General features: G+C 52.8%; 2 protein-coding genes and 1 long non-coding RNA gene across 8 annotated transcripts in view; 1 reads left to right on the top strand and 2 right to left on the bottom strand.

Annotated features, from left to right (window-relative positions):
• Window positions 1-1,172: 1,172 nt before the first annotated feature.
• Window positions 1,173-7,091, bottom strand: PLEKHB1 (pleckstrin homology domain containing B1). 2 transcript variants are annotated; one of them, XM_076328522.1, is made up of 7 exons: window positions 6,965-7,091; window positions 5,776-5,834; window positions 5,130-5,282; window positions 4,055-4,157; window positions 3,108-3,147; window positions 2,410-2,515; window positions 1,173-1,940 (listed from the first exon to the last, which is right to left on the bottom strand). In XM_076328522.1, exons 2-7 carry the CDS (start codon window positions 5,810-5,812, stop codon window positions 1,804-1,806), a joined length of 576 nt encoding a protein of 191 aa, XP_076184637.1. In that variant the 5' UTR covers window positions 5,813-5,834; window positions 6,965-7,091; the 3' UTR covers window positions 1,173-1,803. The 2 variants fall into 2 exon arrangements, with proteins under 2 accessions (XP_076184637.1, XP_076184638.1); XM_076328523.1 differs by having other exon boundaries at window positions 5,776-5,837; window positions 6,965-7,027.
• Window positions 7,092-7,223: 132 nt separating this feature from the next.
• LOC143155558 (uncharacterized) lies at window positions 7,224-10,941 on the bottom strand. 2 transcript variants are annotated; one of them, XR_012994432.1, is made up of 3 exons: window positions 10,496-10,941; window positions 10,048-10,203; window positions 7,224-7,950 (listed from the first exon to the last, which is right to left on the bottom strand). It is a non-coding gene; the product is annotated as an uncharacterized LOC143155558 (long non-coding RNA). The 2 variants fall into 2 exon arrangements; XR_012994433.1 differs by having other exon boundaries at window positions 10,065-10,203.
• Window positions 10,942-11,648: 707 nt separating this feature from the next.
• Window positions 11,649-26,443, top strand: part of FAM168A (family with sequence similarity 168 member A) — a 220,615-nt gene continuing 205,820 nt past the window's right edge. The window contains exon 1 of one of the 4 annotated variants that reach the window (XM_076328521.1): window positions 11,649-11,752. The gene's annotated coding sequence lies outside the window, so the exon portion shown is untranslated. Of the gene's footprint in view, window positions 11,753-12,679; window positions 12,728-15,443; window positions 15,462-26,443 lie in introns of those variants that run through there. The other 3 variants (XM_076328518.1, XM_076328520.1, XM_076328519.1) reach the window with 3 other exon arrangements.

Here is a 26,443-nt window from a genome sequence, read left to right as displayed (position 1 = left end):
GGGATTTCTCGGGCAGCTTTTTCCCTTGAGCGTCTCTTCGGGGCCGTGGCGCCACTTTCAGAGGCTGCAGGCGGGACCCCGGGAGCCCGTGGTACCGGGGACCGCGTCTGGGTGCCGCGAGGTCGGCTCAAGCCCCGTTTTTTGCAAGCAGCAGAGGGTGTGTTTGAGCTTTCCGGTAGCCCGTGCCTCCCCTCCAGCTGCCCTCGGAGCTCCCGCTTGAAAAGGGAGGGAGGGAGGAAAAGGGGACGCAGGCGGGAGCTGGTGACATCCACGCGCAGCTCTCGAGGGGGACCCAAACCTTCCCACCCCCTGGAGATGGCCGAGGATGGGCAGCCCCCTCCTCATCCTCACTCACCCGCAGGCTGGCTCTCATTTTTCGCTGCCTTTATTAGACTGCGGATAGCTTTTTTTCTTTTTTTTGTAGTGTTTTTTTTTTCCTCTCCAAAAATCGATGCAGTTGACGGGAGCGGGTTTGCAGCGGCAGTGAGGCGAGGGAGGCCGGGGGGAGGATGAGGACGGTGTTTTGGGACATCCCGAGCCCCCGTCAGGCACGGGGACAAACTGAGCCGGGGCTTTAACGGCAAGAGCGGGGCTGGGGCGCTGGTGTCACTGGGTTTGTTTGGGTTTTTTTTAACACCTAGCTGTGTTTTTTGTTTGTAAATCTTGGATTTGTTTAATATTGATGGTGTCTCCGGGATAAAATTGTGCCTCTAAGGGCGACGCTCGGCAGCTGCGCCTCTCCCCCTTCCCTCGACGTCCGCCTGGTGCTGCCCAACGCAGCACAAGAAGGTGAGCTGCCACTTGTCCCCTGGCCTCAGGGCCACCCAAAGGGACCTCCCCTCCGCCCCTCAATCCCAAATCCCTGCTTCGAAGATCCCGGCTTGGCTGCCAGAAAGGGTCCCTGGTCCCCAGGGAGAGCTGCCCTTGTCCCCAAGTGATCTCTCCCCGCTTCCCAAAAATCGGGGTGAAACTCAAGGTGCTGCATGTCCCTCCCGCGGTGACTCCCGCTTGGCTGGGGAAGCTGTGATATTCCCAGGGCTCTTCCTAGCCCAATTCCCAGGGGTTTAGCCCCAATTCCCAGGGGTTTCGCACCATTTCTCCAGCTTGGCCAGGCCCAGGGGACCGGTGCGAGGCTGGAAGGGGGTGGAAATTCTGCAAAGGTTTTCATCCCCCCCCCCCCCCCCTTCATCTTTAATCTGACCCGTCTCTTGAGCATCCCTGGGGTTGCCTCTCGTGTCAGCACTTGCTCTGGCGCTGGAGCCTCCCCCCCAGAAAAGCCCGTACAAAGCAGCTGCGCTGTGGGCTTCAAAGCCGGGGCTGCAAAAAAAAGACATCAGCCATCTCCCCAAAATGGCTGTGTGGAGCAGCACCCGCTCTCCCCCTCGGTCCGAAAACCCAGGTATTTCTGCAGCCAGCTCCCTGCAGAGATTTGGGGTGGGGAATCGCGTCGGGTTCACCGCGCCCTCCCCTCCGCTGACAGCCCCGGCAGCTCCCCGGGCCCTTTGCCGATTTGCTGTGGCATTTTGGGGTGGGTTTTCTGGGGGTCTCTGAAGCACGTGGGGGTTATTTAATGCAAAAGCCGGGGCCGGGAGGAGGCTATGGGATGGGTTTGGGGCTGGACCTCTGTCCCCAGGGTGTAGGGTGCTGAGCAGGCTGGTTTTGGGAGGCCGAGGGTGGCTCAGGGCGGGTACCATGCCAGGGGTGAGTTAAACCGGGCTGGGGAGGCAAAGGGGGCCGTGTCGGGGGGGGCTGTGACCCAGCTTGGGGGGGGGCCGCATCCTGCGGGAGGAGAGCAGGGGGCTGCTAAAACCAGCACGGCATCCACATGAAGGAGCCCAGGGCAGCGCCGGTGGCGGCCCCCGCCAGCAGCCCCAAGGCCATCTGGTCGCCGGAGACCCGGTAGGGATCCTCGCGCACGATGACGTGGGTCACCCCGGGAGCTGCAAGGCAAAAAGGGGGGGGGTGAGCTGGGGGGTTGGTGGGGGGACCCCGTCCTCCTGGCACCCCCCGATGCCAACGGAGGGGCCCGGAGGTGCCGCCAAGGGGTGCCACGGGAGTGGGATGGAGGGGGAACCCCCCTTTTTGGTTGTCACCCGTGTCCCCGGTGTAGCCACGGCTCCAGCGTCCCCACCCCCACCCACCGCGGCAAACAGCCCCCGCCCTGAATGTGCCGCGGTGCACCAAGTTTGCCAGGTCTCGGCCCATGGGCCCCTGGAGCCGGGCATCGATCCCCAAACTGCAAAAGCATCGCTCGGGGGATCCCTGTGCCGAGGGGGGAGCCGTGACACCCTGGCCAAATTAAGCCTCCCCCGGCTGGTAAAAAGGTGAAACATCAAACGAACACCGGGGAGGGATGGGGTGAATCAGGATCCGGCCAACAACCCTGTGCCGCCGGATGGGGCCACCCACCTCCGTACTGGTGGCCGTAGTGGCCGGAGCTGATGTAGGCGGTCTGGTGGGAGTCGAGGGGCACCGTCTGGTAGTAGTCGTCATCGTAGGGGTCGTAGACGTGCACCTGGGAGTGGCGGGAGCGCGGCGTGAGGCTGGGGGCCAGACCGGGGGCCGCACATGCCAGTGCCTCGGTTTTCCCCCATGCGTGACGGGGGGCCTGAATCGCTTGGGTTCCCCTGCACTGCTGAAAGGGGGACCCAGAGTGTCCGAAATGCCAGGGGCAGCCTTTGCTCAAGCACCCGGATCACCTACCTGTGCTCGGGTCACCTTAACTCTGCCCCCCGTCACCTTAACCATCTCCCATTCCCCTTAAATTCTGCCCCCATTCCCCTTAACTGTGTCCCCTGTCACTGTAACTCTGCCCCCGTCACCCCAGACCCCTGAACAGGGTCACCCTCGGCTCTGTCCCCTGTTGGTGGCATCGCGAGCAGGCTGCTCTGTCGCTAACGCTTCTCCTCAACCTTCTTCCCCGTCTGGCTCCCGGCGCTTTACTCCCTGTGCCCCAAGGCCGCCCGATGGGTGCAGGGTCTCGGGGGGCCACCCCGAGCTCAGCATCAGCCCCGGGGGCGGGGGGTGCTGGGGTTGGGGGGTTACACCCACGCGTGCCCGAAGCCCGTGCCGGGACGGCGCCCCTCTTTTGGGGGATGAAGCCTCACCGGGGTGGATTTAGCCTCCAGCACGGCCATCTTCCAAGCGCTGCAAACAAAACAGAGGGACCCGGTTTTGGGGTGTGCTGTGGGGGTGGGAATTGTCCCCGTGGGGCTGCCCGGCAGCTCCGCTGGGCGCACGTGTCCCCCTCCCTCCCGCCGGTGACCTGGATGCGGCCGCGGGGCCGGCGCTAATCTTTAATTCCCTATTAGCCAGCGCTGGGCTAACAGGTGGGGATGGGATGGTGCTGGGAGGTACCCGACGCCACGGGGGTGGGCACAGGGCTAAGCGCTGTCCCTGGGAACGGCCCGGGCTAAACCAAGCGCAGGCAGGAAAACGGCATCTAAATTGGGGGAAAAAGCGGGTAATGGATGCGTTTCCATTCAACTGGGGGTCAAGCTCAATTGATCAAGCTCAGCTTGGCCGTGGCTGAACGTCTCCCTCCATCTAAGTTCAGCTGAAGGTTTCCCACTTCTTATTTTTTTATAGATTTTTTTTTTTAAAACTTTTTATAAAAAATTTCGATTTTTATAACAATTCTTAATTTTTATAGAAATAAAGAGAAGGGGAGCAGTGCTAAAAGTGGGTGTTTCCTCCTGCTGGGCATGGCCTTAAGCCAATAAGGACTTCACTTTCATGCTTATTTATCGCCAAATACCGATGAAAACCCTTCCCCAGTGATCCTCGGTCGGCCCGAGAGGCGATTTCTCATCCAGGAGGGAAACCCGCCCCGCAGGAGACCGACTGCTTAAAAAATAGCTACTTTTGGCTCTGAATTATTCAGCGGGAAACCCAAATCTCCGCCTGCGCCTACCACCCTGCGAGCGAACGCGGGTGTTTGAGACAACAAGGGCTGCGTGGGGTGTTAGCCACGGGTGGGATGTGGTGGGAGTGGGACGGGATGAAAAAGCCGCCGAGGGGATTTGGGTGCTGCCGCCACGGGATTTCGGCTTACACGGCATCGTCCTCGCTCTCGGCGCACAGCGTCGTCTTGGAGCCGTCCCGCAGCACGACGGTCAGCAGGCAGTCGCGGCTCTTCCCGTCGGGCGGCTGCACGTCTGGAAACGGAAGGGGCAGGATCCTGCCTCAGCGAAAGAGATGTCCCAGAGACCCTCCCCATCTGCCCACGGCCCCTCTCGGGAGAGGGTCGGGCTCCAAATTACCCCTGGCACGAGCAGCCCCCCGTGTGCCACTAACGAATGCAATCATTAAAAACCTGCTGGGACACCGTGCTCGTAATTCGGGTTTAATTTCGGCTCCGGCTCCGCTTACAAGTTACAATCAGGCTCTCAAAGGTTAAAAGCCTACACGAGCAAAAAGCTGGCGAGCAGAAACTTCCACCCCCGCGGCAGAAAGAAAATGGAAGGACAGAAAACTGCCAAAAATCTCGTCCGAGCTGCGTTTGCTTTGCATTTGCCACGTTGCAGCGGGCACCCACATTTTGTCGAAGCGCGAGACACTCGCTGCTGGGGATGGATCATGGGCAAGAACGAAGTCTTAAATCCAGGAGGCTCGTTTATGCCCGCACCTTCCCCCAGCTCAAAGCCTGGCGGGACCCTTCAGCGAGGATAAACCTTTGGGTTTGTGTTCCCACCGCGACATCCCGGCTTCGCCGCTGCCGGTCGCAGCCCAAGAAAGGCGCTTTGTGCAGCGGCCGTGGGCTGCCGGGGCCGAGCCAAGCTGCTGCTTTGTTCTCCTTGTTTGTGCGAGACGGCGAGGGATGAGTCAGGGCCGTGGGATCATGTTTTGAACAAGCACAAACCAGGAGAAGAGTTTCTTCTTCCTTCCCCCGTGGAAAAGCAATGGAAGAGAAGAGGCAACGTGCATCTCACGGGGAACGGCCCGGCGCTGGCTGGGAGCTAGAACGGGGCGAATTAGGCAGCCTGGGTTTTTTGGGGGAGCATTCTAGATGTGCGCAAGCGCGTTTCAGACCTGCAGAGCATCGGTTAAAAGGGATACAGTCCACACAGAGAGCCCTGCACGGGATGGGCTTGGGGACACGGGGCTTGGGGACGTGGGGCTTCGCTCACCTCTGCACTCGCGGCCGGTCCTCACGTCCCGGCAGCTGTATTTGATGTGGATCCGGCCGTCCATGTCGCGCTGCGTCTCGTCATGGTAGTAAACCAAGCTGCCGTCCAGGTAGAGGACGAACCAGTTTCTCTTCCAGCGGCGCAGGATGGAGCCTGGCGGGATGGGGAGGAGGTGAAGGACCCCACTGAGCCCGGTGGGATACGGCCAACGCGCTCAGGAGACCCAAGGCCGTCCCCCCAAATTTGCAGCCGGATCCTACCACCCCCTGCAAGAGTCGCTGCATCCCGCGGGGCGCCCGTGCCTGGCATGAGCATCCGGGGCAGCGTGGCCAGGTGGCTTTAAATTAAAAAGGGCTGCCAAAAAAGCCATCGGGGCATGTCGGTGCTGCCCTGCCGTGCGCGCGGGACTGGATCCAGCCCCGGACGTGGAGCCGCGTGTCTGTTTTCGTGGCAGAAGGCCCCTCTCTCTTACGTAAATCCGCGAGCAGCTGAGCCGCGATTTCCTCGCTGCCATGGATTAACCGCCCCCGTTGGGGCCCGTTCCCCCCGCGCCTCCTCCTGGCATCCCATAGCCCAAACCTCTCCGGGTTTTTTTTTTTTTTTGGAGGGGGGCTCCCAACCTGGAAAGCTCAAGGGTCGCACTTACTCTGCCGCCAAAGCCAACCGCTCTTCACCAGCGCCATGGCTGCGGGAGGTTTTCCGGACCTGCTGGCACGGGAAAAATACCGGGGTTAAAATAGCAGCTCCCGCCTCGCCTGCGGTTTTTTCCCCCCGGTTCTCGCCTTCCTGCGGTTTTTTCCCCCTGGTTCTCGCCTTCCTGCAGCTCCAGGAGCGAAGTGGGATGGGGATTCACCCTCGTTGCCCCTTTTTGTTGGGGAGGATGATCCGAGTGCGTGGGTTAATCAGGGTTAGACACACGTGGGGTTTCATCATCTGGGAAACATCGCGAAGGCGGAGAGGAGGAACTCCGGCCACCTTTCTTTCTGCCTTTAATCTCACTGGGATTTAGGGATTATCATCCCGTGGAGGTAAGTGGGGAATCCGGGCCATGTATAAAAACAGGCAGTAACTGCCCACGGCCCCAGTAACTTTCCACGGCAAACAACAGCCACGCTTGTCTGTTTTCCCTGCCTGGATGGAAATTAGTCCTTAATAAAGCCATGAAGTCATTGCTCCCCGGGTCCCCGAGCAGAGCCGCCACCCCAGGGTCAGGCAGGAGCAGTTCCCCGGCCACGGTCCTCGCCGCCACCCCTCAACCAGGGACCCCGGCATCCCGGTGATGGGGGCTCAGCACCCCAGGACGGCCTCCAGGACCGTCCGGCTGGGTCCCCTCCTGGTCTGGGGCCACGCCGAGGCACAGACCCCTCCCCAGTACCTCTGTGCCTCGGCACCTGCGTTACCCAGTGCCCGAATCCCCGGGTGTCCACGTCCCCCTGGTACCCGCATCCCCCAGAAATCACAGCCCCTGGCACCCGCAGCCCCCGGCACCCTCGCCCTCCTGTCCTCGCATCCCCCAGGTACCCCCATCCCTCAGGACTCGCATCCCCCTGGCACCCTCGTCCCCCTGTATTTGCAGCCCCCCCCGGTACCCACGTCCGGTGCCCTCGTCCCACACCCCCTGGCATCTTCCCCCCCCCCCCCCCCGTACCCACATTTTAGGGCACCCCCTTTCCGCATCCCTCCGGTACCCACATCCCTCAGTACTGGCGCTCCCCGGTACCCCCCCCCCATCCATCCCCGGTTCCCCCCATCACCCCCCTCCCCCGTCCTCCCTCCATCCCGGAGCCCCCGGGAGCCCCCGGCTCCCCCCCGGAGCCGCCCCGCGCATCCCTCACCGGGCGGAGGCGGCGCGGCGGGTCCCCGCTGCGGGCAGCGCTCGGCTCCGCTCCGCTCCCGCTGCCCGGCCCTGCCCGCCGCCGCGCGGCCCGCCGGGAGCTGTAGTCCGGTACCGGCAGGGCCGGGGCGGGGGGCTCGGTTGGGTAGAAGCATCCCGAGGTGCCGGCCAGAGAGGGGAAAAAAAATCTCGCTTTTTAGTAATTTAACACCCCCCCCCCCAAAAAAAAAAAGCAGATGCCCGCTGCCGGCGAGGCCGGGACGCTGCCGGGCTGGTGCCGGCGGTGATGCCCGTGGTCGATCCAGGCGCGACCCACCGAGGAGTCGGGATCCGGCACCCCCAAGCTCCACTTTCTCCCCTAGAGCCCCCCGCTTTTCCTCCGGAGATGGAGCAGCCGCACGGTCGGGAGAAGCTGGGCAAATCGAGGGGGTCCAAACCGGGACTACGGGGGCCGTAAATAACCCACGCGCTGGTGGCAGCGGCGTGGGTGGCCTTGGGAGGGCTCAGCCCCAACGGGAGCCCCAAAGCCATGCCCGGGGCAGCGAGGGGATGCCCGGGGGTCTCCTGCCCCACACAGAGGTGGGACCGGAGCTGGGCACGGGGAGATGAGATGCTCGGGGGATGCAGGACCCTCCTCCGGTGCTGAAAATGGGTCTGAGGAGACGTTTAATACCACAGTGGGATCTTGCCGGAGCGAGGACCAGGGGCACACCACTGGCAGGAGCATAAACCGGGAACAACCCAAATTTTAAGCACCTCAGTGCTCGGCCGAATTGAATTTCAATGGGGTGACTTACGCTCCGGGTTAAAATCAAGGTCTGACCTGGCTCTTGCTGGAGTTAAGAGCAAAACTATGGTCAGCTCCGGAGAGAGACGGGCTCGAGTCGCACGTGCTCAAAGGCTGCAGGGTTGGAGAAGCTGCTGGAGTTGTCGCCGCGCATTACCGGGGCCCTTCGCCCCGCTCGAGGCGGCCGAGGCTTTGCAAACCTGTTGGGAGCAAAAAAAAAAAAAAATATGGAGGTTAGGAGCGGAGGAGAGCCCGGGATGCATCCCTGCGCCCGGCCGGCGGCCGGCAGAGACGCGGTCCTTGGTCTCTGGCTTCTGCCAGGCAGATTTGGAAATCGTGGACCGGAGAACGGCCGGGAAAACGGGAGATTGAATTATTCGGGGAGGTCAAGAGCTAAGAATCAGCCAACCCCTCTTATCCGCTCCCCTTCGTTCACAAAATAAGGGCCAGCAAGGAATAGCTGTGTATTTTCTATATGTATCTCTCCATACCCAGACGTCGGGCACGCCCAGGCAAACGTGCAGGCGTTACCCACGGCAGGCAGGATTTGCGCGTGGGCAGGGGTGCGTTTCTATCGAGACAAGCCTGCGGTGGGAGCCCAGAGCCTCTCCCAAAGCCTTTTTTTGCCGCCCGAGGAAGGAAACGGCACGTTTCCTACGGCTCCACTCGCACGCTGGAAACGGTCGGGCCCGAGACAACTTAGGGAGTGCAATCCCCGGCGGCTGGCTGGCGTTACGCGGCTTAAAATAAAAGGTTATTTATAGTCAAGGCTGGGCTGATAATAAAAATGTTTATTAAGCATCTGGCAGCCCTTAATGCAAGAAACCCCTCATCTATTCCAGCAGGCTTTTCAGTGTAAAGCCCTTTCCCCTCCCTCCGGCGCTGGCTTTACTGTGGCGAACAGCAGAAGGAATTAAATTAATCCAGCAGCATGCAGGTTGATTACAAAGGAGTTAAATTGCAATCGCTCCATCAGCCGGGGCACACACACGCAGCCCCGCGCATCCCTCCACGCTGGTTATCGGGCTGCAAAACATCCTGGTCGCACTAAATATTTCAGCGACGTGCATTTGGAAACGAGGGGTTGGGCCAGATGCTTTGTTCTGTAATGAAGTAATGAAAAAGCTCCCTTAGGAAGGGATTTGGGCCGAAATTTGGATTTACTCTGGGCTATCCACCGGTATCGGGCTGCCCTTCCGTAGGTAGACGTATGCCACAGTTTGATATAAATTGTTCTCAAAGCTTTTCCGCCGCGTTATCGTGAGCTCTACCACAGGACCAGAATAATTTGTCTCCTTGACAGCAAAAGGACACGCCGCCGAGCGAAATAAATAGATGCTCTATTTAAAATGGCAGCCCATTTTCATGGGGTTGAAAATCTATAGCGCTGCACTAATGGGTTCTGCTTGGCTGCAGCCCCCGGTCGGCTGGCAGACAAGACATCAAGTTTATTCCAAGAAGGAGAGGAGGGAGACAACAACAACAGAAAAAAAAAAATAGAGAGCAGAAATACCACTCCCCCCCTCCCCAGGGAGCAAACACCAACGCAGCCCACGTGTTTGTGACGGACGGGCTGAAATGGCAGGCGTCGGGGACTGCAAACCGACCGCGGTACCATTAAAACATCCCCGAATCGCTCGGCTTTCCTCCGGGGAAGAAAATGATGCTGGCGCAGGATTTTGGGGGCTTGGTTTATTTATTTTTTTCCACAAACTGGGGTTTTCTTTTTGGTTAGGTGGGATAAACTGGGGGCACGCTGGGTGGAAACGGTAACCTGAGGAGCCAGGAGGTTATTTCCAGCCGGCAAAGCTGCGCAGGTGGAAGAAGGGAGAGGATGCAATGTGGGACCAGCCTCGGCCCCTCGCCCAGAGGAGCCAAATCATGGATTTCCCCTCGTTTTCCGTAGCAATCGGGTGCCGCTCGGTAAAAGAGACGGACTTTGAAACTTCCAGTTTGTTTTTCCTCCAGCTGGGCTCTGTCCGTGTCTCACCCGGGGGGTTGTTACAGCAGGAAGCTGTCACAGAGCGGTGGCTCGGTGCCTGGCGGAGGTCTCCCCCGTCCTAGCCAAACCCTTGGGTTTTGGGTATGAAACAAAAGATTTTTGAAACTCTTCCCACGTCTCACGTGCCGTAGGAAACCAGCGTCTCCCCCGGTGGGTCCCCGCTGTCTCCTACTGCTGTGGAGGCAGATGGGCGGAAGCTCCGGGGGGTTCGGACCCGCTGTCCCCGTGCTTGAACCCGGGGAAAACTGCGGGTGAGGAGACCCCAACGTTTGCCCTTTCTCTTGCTAACACACACCTGCCGTTGGGACACACCTGGCTTGCAGGGCGGATGAAACCCCCACGGTGGGCTGTTAAAGAGCCCCCAAATCCCGCTGGAGGCTCCCTTTACCGCATGACGCTGGGCATCGCCGGGGCTGAGCACGTCCCATCGGTGCCGCCAGCATCCTCCACCCTGCGGGAGAAACGTACAAGGAGAAATGGTTCCTTTGACACAGTTTTCACGACACACCCCCGCCGCATCAGTGGGTCCAAGGGGTGAGAGACTGAAGTGAGCGGCTCGGGTGCGACCCTTGCCACCCCTGGGACAACCCCCTCATCCCGGTTCCCCGATTCCCCGGGGGTGGTTTGACGTCAAACACTCGGGAAACAAAATCACCGGTGAGAATCTTCACGAAAAGCAAAATACTTCAAACAGCAATGAGTGGTGCGACAGGGGGAATCAAGGAGGGGACGTGGGGACGTACCGCTGTTGGCGTCAGTCCCTGGGTGAAGATCTGTAGGAATTTAATTCTCCACCTCTCAGACACCGGCACTTTCCCAAAATACTCCTTTCCCACCCTAAAACTGGGGGCGCTGAGCTGCGGTGACGCAGTTTGCACCCTCCTCGTAGCCGCCTGCGCCGGCGCGCGCTGCCGGTCCCTCCTCAAAAGGTTTCACGTGAAATTTTTCACGCCCGTTCCCGCATGAAAAATTAAAAGCGCTCGTTTGCGTTGCCGGAGAAGGGCCCTTTCCCCCTGCCCGGGCTGCGGGGGCCAGCAGCCGCCCTCCCCAGATATTGAGGGGGTGGCTGTCCCGTCCCCCCCCCCCCCCAAAACGTGGGGCAAAGGGTTGAAGCGGGGAAGGGAGGAGGAGGGGGCGACGCTGGGGTCTGCGCCCCGCTGCTGCCAGCGCCGCAGGTGGGGGAGTGGGGAGAGTTTTTTGGGAGGGGAAGGGGGCGAGGGGCCGGTTCGGGGTGTGAGGAGAGGGGACGAGGCGAGGCCGGGCCGCGGCGGGGGGAGGAGGAGGAGGAGGAGGAGGAGGCCGGGGCGGGGGGGGGCGGCAAGGCCGGGCCCCGAGGCTCTTCCTCCTCTCCCGCCGCGGGCCTGGCTGCCGTAGGCCCGTGGCCCCGCACTCGCCGGGCGGCCCGCGGGCCCTCTCCCGGAGCCGGGGCCGGGCCCCGAGGCACCCGCGGAGCCCCGCCTTGCACAGCCCGGTGGGGGAACCCCGCCGCGGCCCCCGTCCGCCCCTCAGCCCGCGCGGACTACAGCTCCCGGCATGCCCCGCCGAACTACAGCTCCCGGCACGCCTTGCTGCACCCCCCGCCCCCCCGCCCCCGCAGGGCCCCGCGGCTACTACAGCTCCCGGCAGGCAGCGCGCCGGCACCGCACCTCCCAGAACGCACCGCGGCAGCCCGGGCCCCTTCTCCCTCCCCTCCCGCCGCTCGGACTACTCTACCCAGCGTGCCCCGCGGCGGCCGGCCGGCGCCGAGCCGCGGCGGCGGCGCGCGGGGCATGCCGGGAGCGGTAGTCCTCGCGGCGCCCGTAACGGTCCCGCTGGTGGTACTCCCCCCCCCTCCGCCCCCCCCGCCCGCCCCCCCCCGCCCGCCGCCGCCGCCCCCTCCCCCACCGGCTGGCGGCTGCGGGCAGAGGCAGGAGCCGCGGAGCAGGCAGCGGGAGGAGGGGGAGCGCGCTGCCGCCGCCGTACCGGCAGAGGGGACGCCGCCGCCGCTCGTGCAGCCGCAGGTGAGGGTGTGTGTGTGGGGGGGGACGCCCGGAGGGCGACCGGCAGCGGCGGCGCTGAGGCGGGGGGGGGGGGTGGTGGGGGCTGCGGACGGGGGGCGTGAGGCGGCGGGTGACAGCGGGGCGGAGGGGGGGGGACGTGAGGGGACCGCGGCGGGGGGTGTTGGCTGCGGCCCCCCCCCCCCCCCCTTCCCGGAGGGGACAGGGCCGGGGGCGGCGGGGGGGAGCGGGGCAGCATCCTCGCGGCACGGGGCTTTGCGTGGTCCCCTCGAGGGTGAGGGTCACGCGTGGCAGAAGAAGAGCCCGGGCCGGTGGGGAGACCACCGCCCTGGGGAGGGCGAGACCCCCCCCCCCCCACCCCCCGAGCCCGTTGTCGTCCCCCCCCCCAGCCTCGGTGGCAGGGTTTGCCTTCAGCCCCACGGGGGAACGAGCGGGCTCGATGCCCCCACGTTTGGGGGGGGGGTGGGGGGGGGCGTCCGGGGGAGCCTCGGTTCACCTCACCAGCCGCCTTTCGGGGCGCTGGGGTCCAGGGGGAGCCCGCCGAGGAGCCACCACCGCCGGGTCCAAGCCAAGTTTCACCTTCCCTTCGTGTGGAAGAAGGGAAACGGAGCGACCGGGCTCACGGGTGATTTTTTTCCTGCGTGTCCAGCTCTCACCCCTCGGGAGACGTCGGCCTGGGGCTTGGGGATGTGGGTGCACCCCAGAGATGGGGGCCGCCGCCGCGTCACGGCGTACCCACTGGAAATATCGAGAGGGGCACGCGGGGACGACGACGACGACGGCGGCGGTGGCGGCGATATAGGGAATATTAACGAGCCCGCCAGCAACTTTATGGGGTGGGAAGGGCCGAGTTGCGGCCATCTCCCCCGTCCCGCTCCCCTTTGCGGGGGGTTTAAAAATGGCCCGGGTTTGATGAGCGGGGGGATGTCAGCGTGCATCGTCTGCGGCTCGAAAGCCGAGAGCGCAAGGCTGTGACATGTAAGGCGGCGTTCTTCTTCTCTCTCTATAAAATAGCATATTCTGTTCATTTTTATGACAGGGGTGATTTATTATTTTTGGGGGGTAATGATTGCTTGAGTACTTTGTTACTGGCGTCGTGGTTTTCAGGGCAATGAAGTCCATTGCTGTGTTGCAGGTTAATAATGCCAAAAAGGTGCTTAGCTTCAGTCCTTTACAGAGAACGGAGGAGCCTTGAAATATGGAAATGAAGTAAATATTCATGGCCAAAAAAAGGGTTTTGTACCGTGATGGATTTTGGAGGGATTTTTTTTTTTCCTCTCCCCCCCCGCCCATCGTGATGATAAGCTTTCAGGTTATGGCTTGCATTTCCACAGACTGAATTTCATTCAAAAGGCATTCGTTTAGTGCTGAATACTGTCAAATGTAGAAAAATGAGCAGGTTAAGGTTGGTTTTTTTTTTTCCCCCTCTCCTGGACAAAGGCATGTTGTACTAACCAGAAAGAAACCCCAAGTGATTCTATTTATGTTTTAATCAAAATACGATTTAAGATGCGGTGGTGTGTTTGTTCTCGCTGTTAAATAGCAAAGGAAGAAGCTAGAGTTTTTTGGGTTTTGGTTTGTGTTTTTTTTTTTTTTTTAAGGAATGTGAATGATGGAAACATCTTTAGGGAAACATTTTGCTGGACTTGATTGCATCAACCGCATTATTTCATGAAATGTTAACTGTGAAGTGGTTGTTGATTAGAACTCAAATTGAGGAGCGATGTTGAGCAACGTAAAGAAAAAGGAAATTAGTACTAGGAGGCCAAGTGCTTATTTTTTTTAGTTCTTTTTGATTTTGAATTTTAACTGTTTCATGGATTCTCTTGACCTTTATGGTTGAGCACATAAAAAAACCCCCAACCAACAACTATGGTCTGAATATTTATTCTTGCTAGATGTATGTAGTCATTAAAAGGGCTGATGGCAGTTAGCAGTGTATTTTTTGGATGAAATATATATTAAATCTGATTAACTTTTATCCTGGAAGTTACAAATATTAACTTACCCAGTTACGCATCTTAACTTTTTTTTTACCAAAGTAAATGTTTACATTTTTCAGAAGGGATTTCTCTCTACCGAGTGATGTGCCTATAGCGACCTTTCATTTTAATGCGCGTGTGCTAAGTACTTCAGATATTCTTGTTCAGATGTCTGGGGTTTTTTATGTATACTCTTTGGTTGATTAAAATTCCTGGCTGTTAGCAAAGACACACTTTTTTGGAGTGGTAGATATATAACCCTTCTCCTTTGGAACAAAGGGATTGGAAGCGAAATGACTGCGTGCCGTGGAGGTGTTTTGAATTTGTTCAGTAATGGGAAATACTGCTTGGAGTGAGAAACCGAAATGACACACCAGTGTCGCGTCGAAATTAATGTGAAATAACTATGGGATACGGTCATTTAGGGAGAACACGTTGTAGAGAACCTTTCTGATCTTAGGTGATATTCACCTGTCAAATTCAATGATAAGTCAGCATTGCGGTAGGTGAGCTATTCAGGGATTTTTAAAACCCCTCTTTGCAGTTAAGTTTTCACGCTCCCCTGTATCAGTAGCCCACCACGCGGATAACGGGGAAAAACAGGGAAGAAAGGCGATACTGCTCTTGGTGCTCCTGAAAACATTTCTCAGGCAAGCGAAAATGCTTCCGAGAAGCACTTCTGCGGAAGGCCATCAGTACCTCAACTAAAAGCATAATTAAAATGATAATTAAATTGAGTCTAAATTTAATTATCTGATCTGTCTAGAAGAGCTTGTGAGCCTCAGTTTGGACGCGTAGGTGCAAATGCAGCCACTTTAGGCAAGGGAAGCATGCTTTTAATCCAGGTTAGCGTCCGCTTTTGGTAAGTTTTCAAAGGCGACCGCCGTGAGACTGGGGCCGTGAGATCCCCTGTTCTGGGAAGCGGGACATTCGCAGCTCCGGGGTCACCAAGTCCTGCCCGCCACGAAAGCCAGCGACCGTGGCATAAACATAATTCAATCTCATTTTAAACCCAGGTGTTTTTCTGCTGCTGCCTTTCAGACCTTTATCCTCTGGTAGTTAGAAACCATGTTTCCACCCAGGAACTCTCTGCCGATTTCCATCTCTGAAGCGATTGGTAGCAGTTGATGAGGCTGTCAAAAGGGAAATACGACTTTTATATCTTCCTTTCTGAGCTCACTCTTTCCTTCAGTCCGGATTATGATCTTCATTTGTCTTCCAGTCATGCCTTTTGGGCTTGATTGTATCTGCAGAGGCCCCCGATTTCCCTTTCCGCAGCACAAGTGCTCCGTGTACTTTCTGTTTCCTCTGCAATTCATAAAGTCTCTCCCTAAACTGCGGCGTACTTAACTGTGCCTTTCAGTCCCGAATTAGCTCCCCTCGCGCTCGCTGACGTGCGGCTGGACGGTGCTCCGCTCGGCTGGCTTTTCCTCGGGCGGCTGTGGATGGTTGAGCGCCGTCTCCCCGCGGCGTGGAGGTGCTCGGGCTGACCCTTGTCACGAGGCGAGAGACGTGCGACGTCCTGCCAATCTCCTCCTCCCAACGCTGGTACGACAAAGAAGTATTTGAAGCATCCCCTAGAGAACTGCGTTACCAGCCAGCGTGCTCGGGGAGGAGTGACTCTTGCCTCACTTTCAAAGTGCAAACGAGGTAATTTTTGTACAGCGCCGTCTTCGATTTGTTTGCGGGTGAGATCGTGCGTCTGAGAAGAAGCTGGCTGCGAAGGAGAGGTTCGTATCTGTTCACGTTGTGTACCGTGATCTTTCTAATCTATCGTTTCTTAATGTACCATGATCTTTCTAATCAATTAGACTCAATTTGGCTGCTTAAAATCCGTAAGGCATCGTGTTCGGTCCATAGAAATACTCGATCCAAAATGATTGAATGAGAAAAGTGTTCTCGTCGTATTCTGCAGTATTTTTCCAAACTACGTAAACAGCATTGTTTTGCTGATTTCAAATGCGAATCGGTTAGTCCCGTCTGATGTTACTGGATTCTTGTATGCCGTCGTGCATCTCCTCAATAAATAGATGAAGGTTTTTGTTTCAGTGACAATAAATAAAATCCACCTGTCCATTTTTTGCCTGTTGATGGTCTTTTAACTCTTTGAATTAAAAAATACTGGCTCTTAATCTGTCACTTTTTGGAACTGAGAATACATTTTTGAGAATTATTTCCATGCGACTCAACTACCTTCCAGTCGAGCGGATGCGGTTCTCCAGAGGTGTCTAAATTGTGTTACCTTCTTGTTCCTTCCACTCAACTGAATCATTCTGTTCCTATTTTTGTGTCTGAAACATTGATATCACTAAATATAAGAGGAAAATGTCAGTGGCAGTGCTATGTTTATTTATCTCACTGGCCGGTCGGGTCACGTGCAGCTGGAGCACGTGTGGTCCTTTGCCCAACGAAGACACAGGGGCCGTGGGAGGGAGTTTGGGAGAAGTTTTGAGCAGGTGGGGAAGAGCTGGAAGTATATGTAGGTGGTGGTTGATGGCCTTCACGTAAAAATCGATGGAAAGTAAGTGCTTATTTGTCTCGCTGATTTTGGAACGTGTATGGGATATATATTTTGTATTGTTGTGCTCTGATGTGTTGATGCTTTGCTGTGTTGGGTGGATAATCTTGACGTGGGATTTTATGTTTATTCGCTGGTTGGTTTGAATCGGTAGCAACAGAAAGAGTTGTGAATTTTCAGGGTTTTCTTCTGTTGAGAGGCAGATGCGCTTTGCGATGGGCATCTGAAGCATGAATCCCAGACCCGTAGTTAAGATCCCAGTCAGGGAAGATCCAGCTCTTGAGGTATATCCAGCATTTGCAGAGCTTCTGAAATTTGTGGAAGCTCTTGAGTATGAAGCAACTTTTGAGAACCAGGCCATTTTCTTGTCTTGGGCTCCAAACAGGAACACGAATACACAAATCTGAGTAATTTCCAGATAGATTTTTTGATCTATAACTTTGCTCAAATATGAGCATTTTGTTATTTATCTATTTTTCTAAAATCTCCTTCTCACTGCCTCTCAGGCTGAAAGCAGATGACGAGGTTCCTCACACTTGCGTTGAAGTAAACCTTCTATTTCTTTCCTCTTTCCTGTTGGAACCCTGCAGGGAAGCGATGATGATGATGATGATATTCATGGCATAATGCTTTATTTTTCAAAGAACCGTACAGGGAACGAGGTTCTCTTGAGGATGGCAGAGACGCATTGGTTTCCTCACAGTGTGAGTGGGACTTGAATCATTTTTAAAGAGTTCCTCTGAGTTTTGTTTACTATGGATGTGCTGAAAACCCTGAGCACTGCAAAGGAATTTCAAGTGACCGTGTGCTTTCTGGGAGGGAAAAATGTGGGCCTGTTGATGCTCTCCAGCAACCATTTAGGAGGTTATCACCATAGGATTTGTAAAAGCTGAAAAAACACGTTCCTGTCCTCTGTTGGAGATGCTGTTTTGTATTTGGCTGTACTTTTTCCTCTCTCTCCTTCCTCTCCTTGAGTGAAATGGTCACCTGGAAAACTGGAAGGTGGGAAAAGTAAAAGAGCAGCAAAATGGGGTATATCATAGCTTTTCATTTCTCAACAGGATGATTAATGCTGAAGTGTGTTTGTAGGCTGAACATTTTTCCCTTCCTTGTCTTAGCAAGGGTTAGAGATTTGGGAGGATTCTTGAAGACAAGCTTAGAGTATTTTATGAGAGGAAAAAAATACTAAACTGGCAAGGAAAGAATAGATGCCATCATGCCTGCTAGGCATGTCTAGTTCTTTGATAAAATGGATAAAGATTGCAGACTGCAGCAAAAGTTAAAATAGACCATAACATCTCAGGTTCTGCAGGGTTTTTCTTCTTGCTTGTAATTTGCTGTAGAACTTAATCAAAGAGATCTGGCTCTTTTATGGCATCAGACTCTTTAATTTATAGTTTATCTGCCAGGAATTAAAGCACAGTATTTGGGCTTTTGCTTTCTTTGGCGTTAGATACCCAACTCTCTAAATTTGATAACGTGTGGATTTTATCATTTTGATGTTGGAAATACATCCTGAAGACTAGTGGGAAGTTCTGAGCACAGTCTGCTTTTCCCCCATTTTCCTTTCAGTTCTTCACACTTGAATTTGTAGGAGCTGACAACTTGCTTTTTTAAGGGACAAGGGGCTTCATGTGGTTATTCATAACAAACTCCTAAGATTCTCCATGGTCCCAACAGATAAGTCTGTTCCTGTTCTGTGGGTCATCCTGTTCAATGCAAGATTTTGGACTTAATGGCATTCTGTGTGTGCATATGTGTGTGTATATATATGTTTTACATATGAGACCCCTTGTTTTGTATTTATTGAGAAGACAGTTGGAGGTGATCTCTGGAAAACGACTCGTTTAAATGTCTCTAGATGGGTACTACTTAGAATCATAGAATCATTAAGGTTGGAAAAGACCTCCAAGATCATCGAGTCCAACCATCGACCCAACACCACCAGGCCCACTAAAACATGTCCCTCAGTGCCGCATCTACTCATCTTTTAAATACTTCCAGGGATGGGGACTCCACCACTCCCCTGGGCAGCCGGTTCCAATGTTTAACCACTCTTTCAGTACAGAAATTTTTCCTCACGTCCAATCTAAACCTCCCCTGGCACAACTTGAGGCCGTTTCCTCTCATCCTATCGCTTGTTACTTGGGAGAAGAGACCGACCCCACCTCGCTACAACCTCCTTTCAGGTGGTTGTAGAGAGCGATGAGGTCTCCCCTCAGCCTCCTCTTCTCCAGGCTAAACAACCCCAGTTCCCTCAGCCGCTCCTCATAAGACTTGTTCTCCAGACCCCTCACCAGCCTCGTTGCCCTTCTCTGGACACGCTCCAGCACCTCGACATCCTTCTTGGAGTGAGGGGCCCAAAACTGAACACAGTATTCGAGGTGCGGCCTCACCAGTGCCGAGTACAGGGGCACCATCACTTCCCTCCTCCTGCTGGCCACACCATTTCTGATCCAGGCCAGGATGCCATTGGCCTTCTTGGCCGCCTGGGCACACTGCCGGCTCATGTTCAGCCGGCTGTCGACCAGCACCCCCAGGTCCTTTTCCGACAGGCAGCTTTCCAGCCCCTCTTCCCCAAGCCTGTAGCGCTGCGTGGGGTTGTTGTGGCCGAAGTGCAGGACCCGGCACTTGGCCTTGTTGAACCTCATACAGTTGGCCTCGGCCCATGGATCCAGCCTGTCCAGGTCCCTCTGCAGAGCCTTCCTACCCTCCAGCAGATCAACACTCCCGCCCAACTTGGTGTCGCCTGCAAACTGACTGAGGGTGCACTCGATCCCCTCATCCAGATCATCGATACTTGGCTTAACCTGTTTCTAGAGGTACTTGGCCCTAACTGAAGGAAGCCTCCAAGCATATTTGATCTTCTCCTGCCGTTCAGGTGGACAAAGTAAGATCACTCATTACAGTTGCGGATGATTTTTCAACGAAGATGAATGTAGCGTCTATCCGGACAGGCAGGCTCTAAGGACTTGTCCCCATTGAAGAGCATTTTGAATTAAGCTTGTGAGCATTTAAAGTGCAATTACTTTGGAATAGGTCCCCGTATGAACATTTATTCTGTAGTAGTTTATTCTGCAAATAATTTTCTTCAGTTTTCTGTGTTTGTCATCACTTAATGAGACATTTAATGGCTTTTGCAAAAACTACGGCATTCCACATATTTTTCAGGTTTAATGTTGTGTGGTATAGGCAGCTAGAATCAGATTTCCAGTTGGCCTTGTAGTTGTTTGGAGGAGGAAATCAGACTTCTCTTACGTGTGCCCTGCTCTTGTCCTAGAGTGGCCAGTGCTGTATTCAGAGTGAGGGTGGTCACTTGGCCATGAGAACAGGGTGACCTGAACGCTTTCCCGTTGGTCATCCTTGCCTCTTATTGTGGTGCAAGTGAGAAGTGAAACCAATGCCAGGCAAATCGGTTAAAGCTCAAGTTTGCTCTTGATTTGACTTGTATTCACAACAGAATTTTTTAAGTCTTAAAATGCAGTGCCATAAATTTGAGGAATGGCTTTCTTTTCACTGTAGCATCCGAATCCCGGCTGCTGCACTGGGCAGCCAGCTGAGTCTTCTGAATTATGAACTGATCTCCTTTGGAAGCTCAATAAAATATTTATTTCCATAAGAATTTTTTTCACTGTCTGTGTATAACACACACACAAAAATTGAAGTTGTAGAGAAGATACTTGGTTTGAGTTGGCTACTTCTGTGGTAGTAGACTTACGTTGTGGGCTCAGTAGATAAATGTGATATCATATCTGCTCTCATCTGAGTTTCAGCTTTTCTTTCGTAATTCCTGGAGTTTGATTTTACGTATGTGTTTGTTAGCATTACCGTCAAGAAATAGTGTCTTAAAATGCTTTAGCTTTGTAAAATGATGTTGGGAGTGTTTTGCAACAGATCGGTGTTATCTAGAGTTTTTGCTGGTTTGTGAATCAAATCCCTCGTTTTATGTTACAAACAACTTCTGAAGAAAGGGCATAAAACCCTCGGAGCTCCTTGGTTGCTTTTGGATTGCCATTTAGTAAAGTGTCCAGCACGAAGCATGTTGTGTCCTCTCCCTCTTTTCCACACCACCACTGCGAAGGTGGTCCAAGAGATTGCCCCTTTCCTTTCTGATGCTGCCTCTACCACAGTGACCTGCAGCTGTATATACCATTAAGGCCTCTTCTGTCCAAGATTCTTGGAAGGTCTTTGCAGACCTCCCTGGGTTAAGCCTTGCAAGATCCTCGTGTGTAGATGTACTCTCTCTGTTTTCACCATGGAAAACGGGGCCTGGAGATTTCTTGCTGACATTGCACAGCAAGGTTGGATCAGATGCTGTGCTGCTTCTCCCTCTGTGGAGGCCAGGAGATGGATTTGCTTTGCTTTGTGTGCTATTGGGATGTGCTCAGATGCTGCGTTGGTGACTTTCTGTATGGACTTAGAAGAGAGTTCCTAGAGCTTAAGGCTTAATTAGACCAACCTCCTCGAAACCACAGATCCTTACGTTTTCTCTGGAAAGGAGCCTAATGACTATTTATTTTGGGCTGTTTACCTTCTACCAGGACAGTCAGTCTTCGTTTGAAGATCTCAAGTCATGAAGAATCTGCCACTTCTCTTGATGTATTTTCAGCAATTAATTACCCTCTCTGATTAAAACATTGAGGTCTAATTTGAATTAGTTTCCAACTATTGCTTCCAAAAGCCTTTTCTTGCCTAAATTAAAAGGTCCTTTGATACCTGATAACTTTTCCCATTGGAGGGAACTCATAGTTCCATAACTGAGTGGTCTTTCAGCTTTTATATTGGGCAAGTTAAACGTGTGGCATTGAGCTGGGAAGTGTTGGGCAGTTTCTGGCCTGGCAGTACCTCAGATTGTGTTTCAGAGTATCAGGCTTTCAGATTTTGTTTCCTAGATTTGAATTTCCTAGATTCCTACAACCTCGCATTTGGTTGTATCGAAATCTGCTTTGAGTGGCCTTTGCAGTCCGAATTGCTGTGTATCGTCGGCCTGTCCTCTTCATCTGTCACCCAGAGGACCATTCACAAATCTTGTCCGTGCTTATATTCATTTCCAGATCTATAGTGGGCCTCTTGAATCGTACCGGGCTCCGTATCAAGCCCAGCAGAACCCTACTACGGCTTATTTTGTTGACGGTGATTTTCCAGATGACTGCTTTTAGTCATCTGTCAGTTGGCCAACCCTAAATTGATTTAGCGTGCTTTGTTGACATAGTATAGTGGTAATTTTTTAATCAAGATGTCATGCTCAACAAAAGTTTGCCTGTTACATTGCAGCAGTTTCTTTAATCAAGCTGATTTTGAATCTCATCTAAGAATGAAACCAGCTTTGTTTGACAAGGCCTATTTTCCATAACATTGAGTTGACTGTCATGAATTTTGTTCCTGTCCTTTTTAAGTCCAGATCAAGTCTGATTCAGTTTTCCCTCGTTTTGTCCAGAGCCGATGTCTGGCTCACTGATTGATAGTTACTTGAGTCATCTTTTTGCCCTCTCCTGATGTTGTCATGTTAGAAATACTTGTCTTCCAAATTTTCTCCTGCGTTCCAAAAAATATTGAAAATGAACCCTGGGGGTCTCAGAAATGGTGGAGGACTCTTTGAGGACTCTCTTGTTAAACAGCCTGGGCCTCTGAGGCACCTTTCCTTACTGAAACGCAGAGCTGGCAGAGAGCTTGGGAGACTCTCCAGTCCATTCACCTCCTTGAGGCAAGGTAAAGTGTCTCTGGAGCATCCCTGAAAAATGTGTTTCTAATTTTTCCTTAAAATCTTCCAGTTTAGGAGGTACCCAGCCTCCTTAGGTAGCTGGTGGTGGGTGCTTAACCAATTTACTGAGAAGCTTTTCCAGTATCTTGTATCTCTGGCAAATTAAGATACTTTGCTTCACTCCAGAGGACATGCAAAATAACCCATCCCCTTGTCTCCGTTGTCACTGATGGGAGCGTGTTACACTCTCCTTCAGTTTTCTTTCCTCCAGGCTGAACAAAGTCCTTTAATCTGTTCTCATGGATCGTATTGTTTCCAAATCTCTTTATTATTTTTGCAGCTTTCCTCTGTACTCTGATGTGTTTACTTCTCTTTGTACACGGACTCGGTGCTCCGTGGCCTTGTCAGCATTGTATGAAGTGAAATAATGCTGTTTTCCATGTGGTACTCCATTAAAACAATCTGAAATGCCCCTCCCCCCCTTTTTTTTTCTTTTTTTTCAAATCCATTGTATTGTTGACTTATATTCATTTGTGATCCGATATACCCTCTAGGTTATTTTCTCTTGTCCATCAGCCTGGCTGGTTACTCTCCACCTGCGCAGCGCACGCTGCTCTTGCACTTGTCTTTTATTGAGTTTCGCCAGGCTATTTTGGTTTGACACAATTTGATCTTGACGTATCCGTGTTGTTTCATTTTTTGCTCTACCCTGTAGTTGCTTCTATAGAGGTTGCCTAATAATTTTTATAATATCTTCCCATTGATTGCAAAGGAAGATAAATCTCTAATTTGCTTTAGAAGCTTTTCCAAACTCTGTAGCTATTTCCTTTTTGATCCCAAAAGCACTTTGAAACTTTGTGAGTGAATATAAGTGGATCATCTATATGCAAATTCCTTAATTTTTCCTCTGCTAAGTTATATTTGTGAAAAATCAACATCTTAAGTGATGCCTATTTCCATTATGTTGATATTTCATTAAGATGATAACTAAAAAGCACAAACATCATACAAGTTAAAATCAATTATTTAAATCAAGACATTCTGCAGTCCTGATTGAATTACTAGACTTAGATATATTTAAATGCGAGCCTGTTCTTTTTCTCCCTTGTCAAGACTTCCAGTCCAGTGATTACCGCAGCTTTATTGGTCGTAATGAGGTCGGTCCAAAATAGCTACTTTGTGTTATAAATTGTAACCTCGCATTTTGGGAAACTAATCCCCTATAATTACTGGCTGCCCGAGAGTTTCTGTTCCCCTCCGGTCTCCTCCGTAACCCCACATCTTTTTTTTTTCCCCCTTTACGTGCCTGTGGAGCCACGTACCCCGCTCCCCGTCTTGGTGCTTCCCAGAACCTCCTCCTGGGCTTCACCCGTTACAACACACCGCGTTACTGCCGAACTGCCCGGGGAATTCAGTTCTCCTGCGGTACTGATAACTGTCAAAGAGGTGAGCCCTTTTCTCCCCCCTCTTTGTAGGGGGGTACATCGCAGCCATCTCTTCCCTTTCATATCTGAACACCGTCAAACTAACGGTTTTAAAGTCCTGTCGCACACTCATCGCACCAGATTTCATTTTATTTTTTTATTGCCAGTCAGGATTTTATTTGTTCCTGCTTGTTATTCAGACTCCTTGCACCCACATATGGCAATAGAAAATTCATTTTCTTTACGGACGCTCTTGTCTGACTTTGAACCTCATTTGCCCTTCTAAGTGTCCTTCTCTTGTGTTTAGCTTATTTCTTTCCTGGATGCATCAGCAGTTTCATCTGGGAAGGTGTCTTATTAGTTGGAAAGATGCTGGCTCTGCAATTCATGATCTCTCTGTTCCCTGCGATATTGTTCAATCACTCAAATCCAAATATTCTCATCAGTTGTGCAGCCTCGTTCGGCTGGCCGACCTTTTTTTTGCCTTCTCTTGCATCTAGTACTGGATGCATGTTTTAGCTCGGGGATCAACAACCTGTGGATGTCCAGTCAGACTGTGAATGGGGTGTGGGGCAGATAGCATCGGCGTTCTGAGGCACTCATTTGCAAGAGGCAGCAGTTTGCAATTTCTGACTCTCCCTGAGCTCTACACTCGGCAAAAGCCGCTGTCCTGAGTATAAGCAAGATACCATTGACTAGCAGATTCCTGCCTGTTCGAGAGGCAGCTTCTACCAGATCCTGCTCGGTTTCTCTTGGCACACTCGAGCCGTAGCTTTCTTCACGGGGAAGAAAAAGCCTGGCATGGCACCCTACAAAGATTGCCAAACCTTGACTTAGACTTTCCTTTGCAGTTCTTTTCCAGGATCCCTGAAATCTTTTCTCATCCGCTTAGTTCCAGCTGACGCGGAGTTACAGCTCCCGGTATGCACGGTTACTTCTTTTGACCAGAGTGATTAGCCAATATTTGTGATCGTCTGTTGAAAGAGGAAATCGATGACAGCCAGGTATTTCTCAGAGGCAATCGTGCTGATTCACAGAGCATGTTTGCAGAGGCTGGTTTTTCCGAACACAGCCTGAAGCAAACAGCAGGAGACCATTTTGCTCAGTATTCCAAGGTCATTTTTTCCTGCCAGCAATAAATACATGCGCGCCCGCACGCACACGTACGCGCAGTTTTTCTGTGACTTACACCACGGGTGTTTCTCTGGCTGTCCTTGACTTTCTCGTGCTTTCCCGATGCTCCTCACTGACGTTTCTGGCTCTGTCAGTAGGCTTGACAGTGTGCGTATTCTCTCCTGTTCTCTGCGGTTTACATAGTTTCCCCTTCTGATGCTCTGTGTTTGTGTTCAGCCCTTGGGAAGCTTTTTTTTTTACTGACATCTGTTTAGGCCAGTTTGTGGCCAGCCTAGCTGGCTTTAACCTTTTCATCCGAAATTCCACGTAACAGAATTGTCTTCAATGGAGATTTTTTGGATGAATTCCTAATCTGGTTCAGCCTTTCTTGTTCAGCTTTCACTTCAGGGGAGATACCTGTGCCGGAGAACCCAAATCTCCAAGCTTTCTTGTTATGGCCAGTATTTTGCTAGTGATGAATGACGATCTCACGGTCGGATCGTGGGAGACTGGCATCCGGTTCTTTCCGTGCCCACAATTCCCCTCTAGTCCACAAACTGCATAAGCAGTGCCTCAGTTTCCCATTTGGAACATGGCAAAAGGGGTTGGTAATGCCTGTGCTTCCCAAGACAGATAAATGAGACATGCCCTGATACCCACAGCGACGACTTCCCCCTTCTCCAGCACTTGAAGGAAGGAAAAGGTCGTGGGCCCTGTGCTCGTGGTCGCCTGGTTGGGTTCCTTCATTGTGCCCTATACGGAGTTTTTCTTTTAAGTTTTGTACAGATTTCGAAACGGCACCAAATTGTCCCGCTTACATGGAAATGGCTCTCGCAGAAAGTGCGTAACATCGGTGCTGCAGAGACTATTCTGGTGTCTTACTCGTTTCGGTTTACAATTCGGGCTGGTGCCTTTGATCTGTGAAACACTTGATTTGAATCTTATCTCCTTGAGAGACCTCTTTCCCCAGGACTGTGCTGGCAGTCAGGATTAGCTGGGCTTTACTTCGTTAACAATCTTGTTTTTAAATCTGAGAGGACTTCAGCAGAGTTTTCTCCTGGAGCAGGGGGGACATTGTTTCTGGAATATGTTTTCCTCGGTGTTACCAGGATTTTCTGGCTATCGAGATAAGCCGCGGGGCTTACGGATCATGGAGTTTTCTTCGTACAGTGGCAACTGGAGGAAGCCGTATGTGTCTTCAGTGGTTTTAGGTTTTATCTGCCCTTGCTATGCTTTTACCTTTTTATTATTATTTCATATTTCTTGTTTTGTCTGTGTGTTTATGTTAACCAAAAGATAGTGGGAAGAACACTGGGGAAACCAATCCCTTATTCTTTGGCTTTTGGTTTCTGCCTGCCCTCCTGAGACGCTGGCAGGGTACCAGAAGCATGGGCTGTCCTAAGGGAGGAGAAAACAGGGTCAGGCGGACTTGCCTCGGTTAAGTTCTAGAAGCAGGCAATCTTTGTCTTCAAAGTTCATAACTTGTTCTGATTTATAGAGAAAATAAAATTGGAAAATCTTAAGGCCCAACATGGCAACACACATTTTCTGTATCTTGACAAGTTTCAAAACTGTTTCGCTGTTGGAGTTAATAACTGTGAGCTTTTGCAGGTGTCAGAACTGCAAGGGCTGTTCTGGAGTGAGGTCGCTCATCTAGAAAGTTTGAATTACGCCCATTAGTGTTACCTCTGGCTATGGTACATCCACAGGAAGAAAAATGTAAATCAGTACCACTCAGTGGACGTAAGATACTGATATTCTCACTAGCCAGCCATATAACTTCTCAAGCAATAACTGCTACCTGAAGGGCTAACCGTAAATTCTCGTTGATGCTAAAACAATCTTGTTGTTGATAAAAGGTACAACCCCAAACTCCGAGATACTGCAGTGCCAAATAAACTCGAAGACAAAGGGACCCTTTGCTGCCATCGCTTTCTACGTCTCAGCAGAATAAGA

The sequence above is a fragment of the Aptenodytes patagonicus genome, chromosome 1, assembly GCF_965638725.1.
Source record: "Aptenodytes patagonicus chromosome 1, bAptPat1.pri.cur, whole genome shotgun sequence".
In the NCBI taxonomy this organism is placed as follows: Eukaryota; Metazoa; Chordata; class Aves; order Sphenisciformes; family Spheniscidae; genus Aptenodytes; species Aptenodytes patagonicus.
Note: the sequence above shows the minus strand (reverse complement) of the source record. Positions and strands in the feature narration are given on the sequence as shown.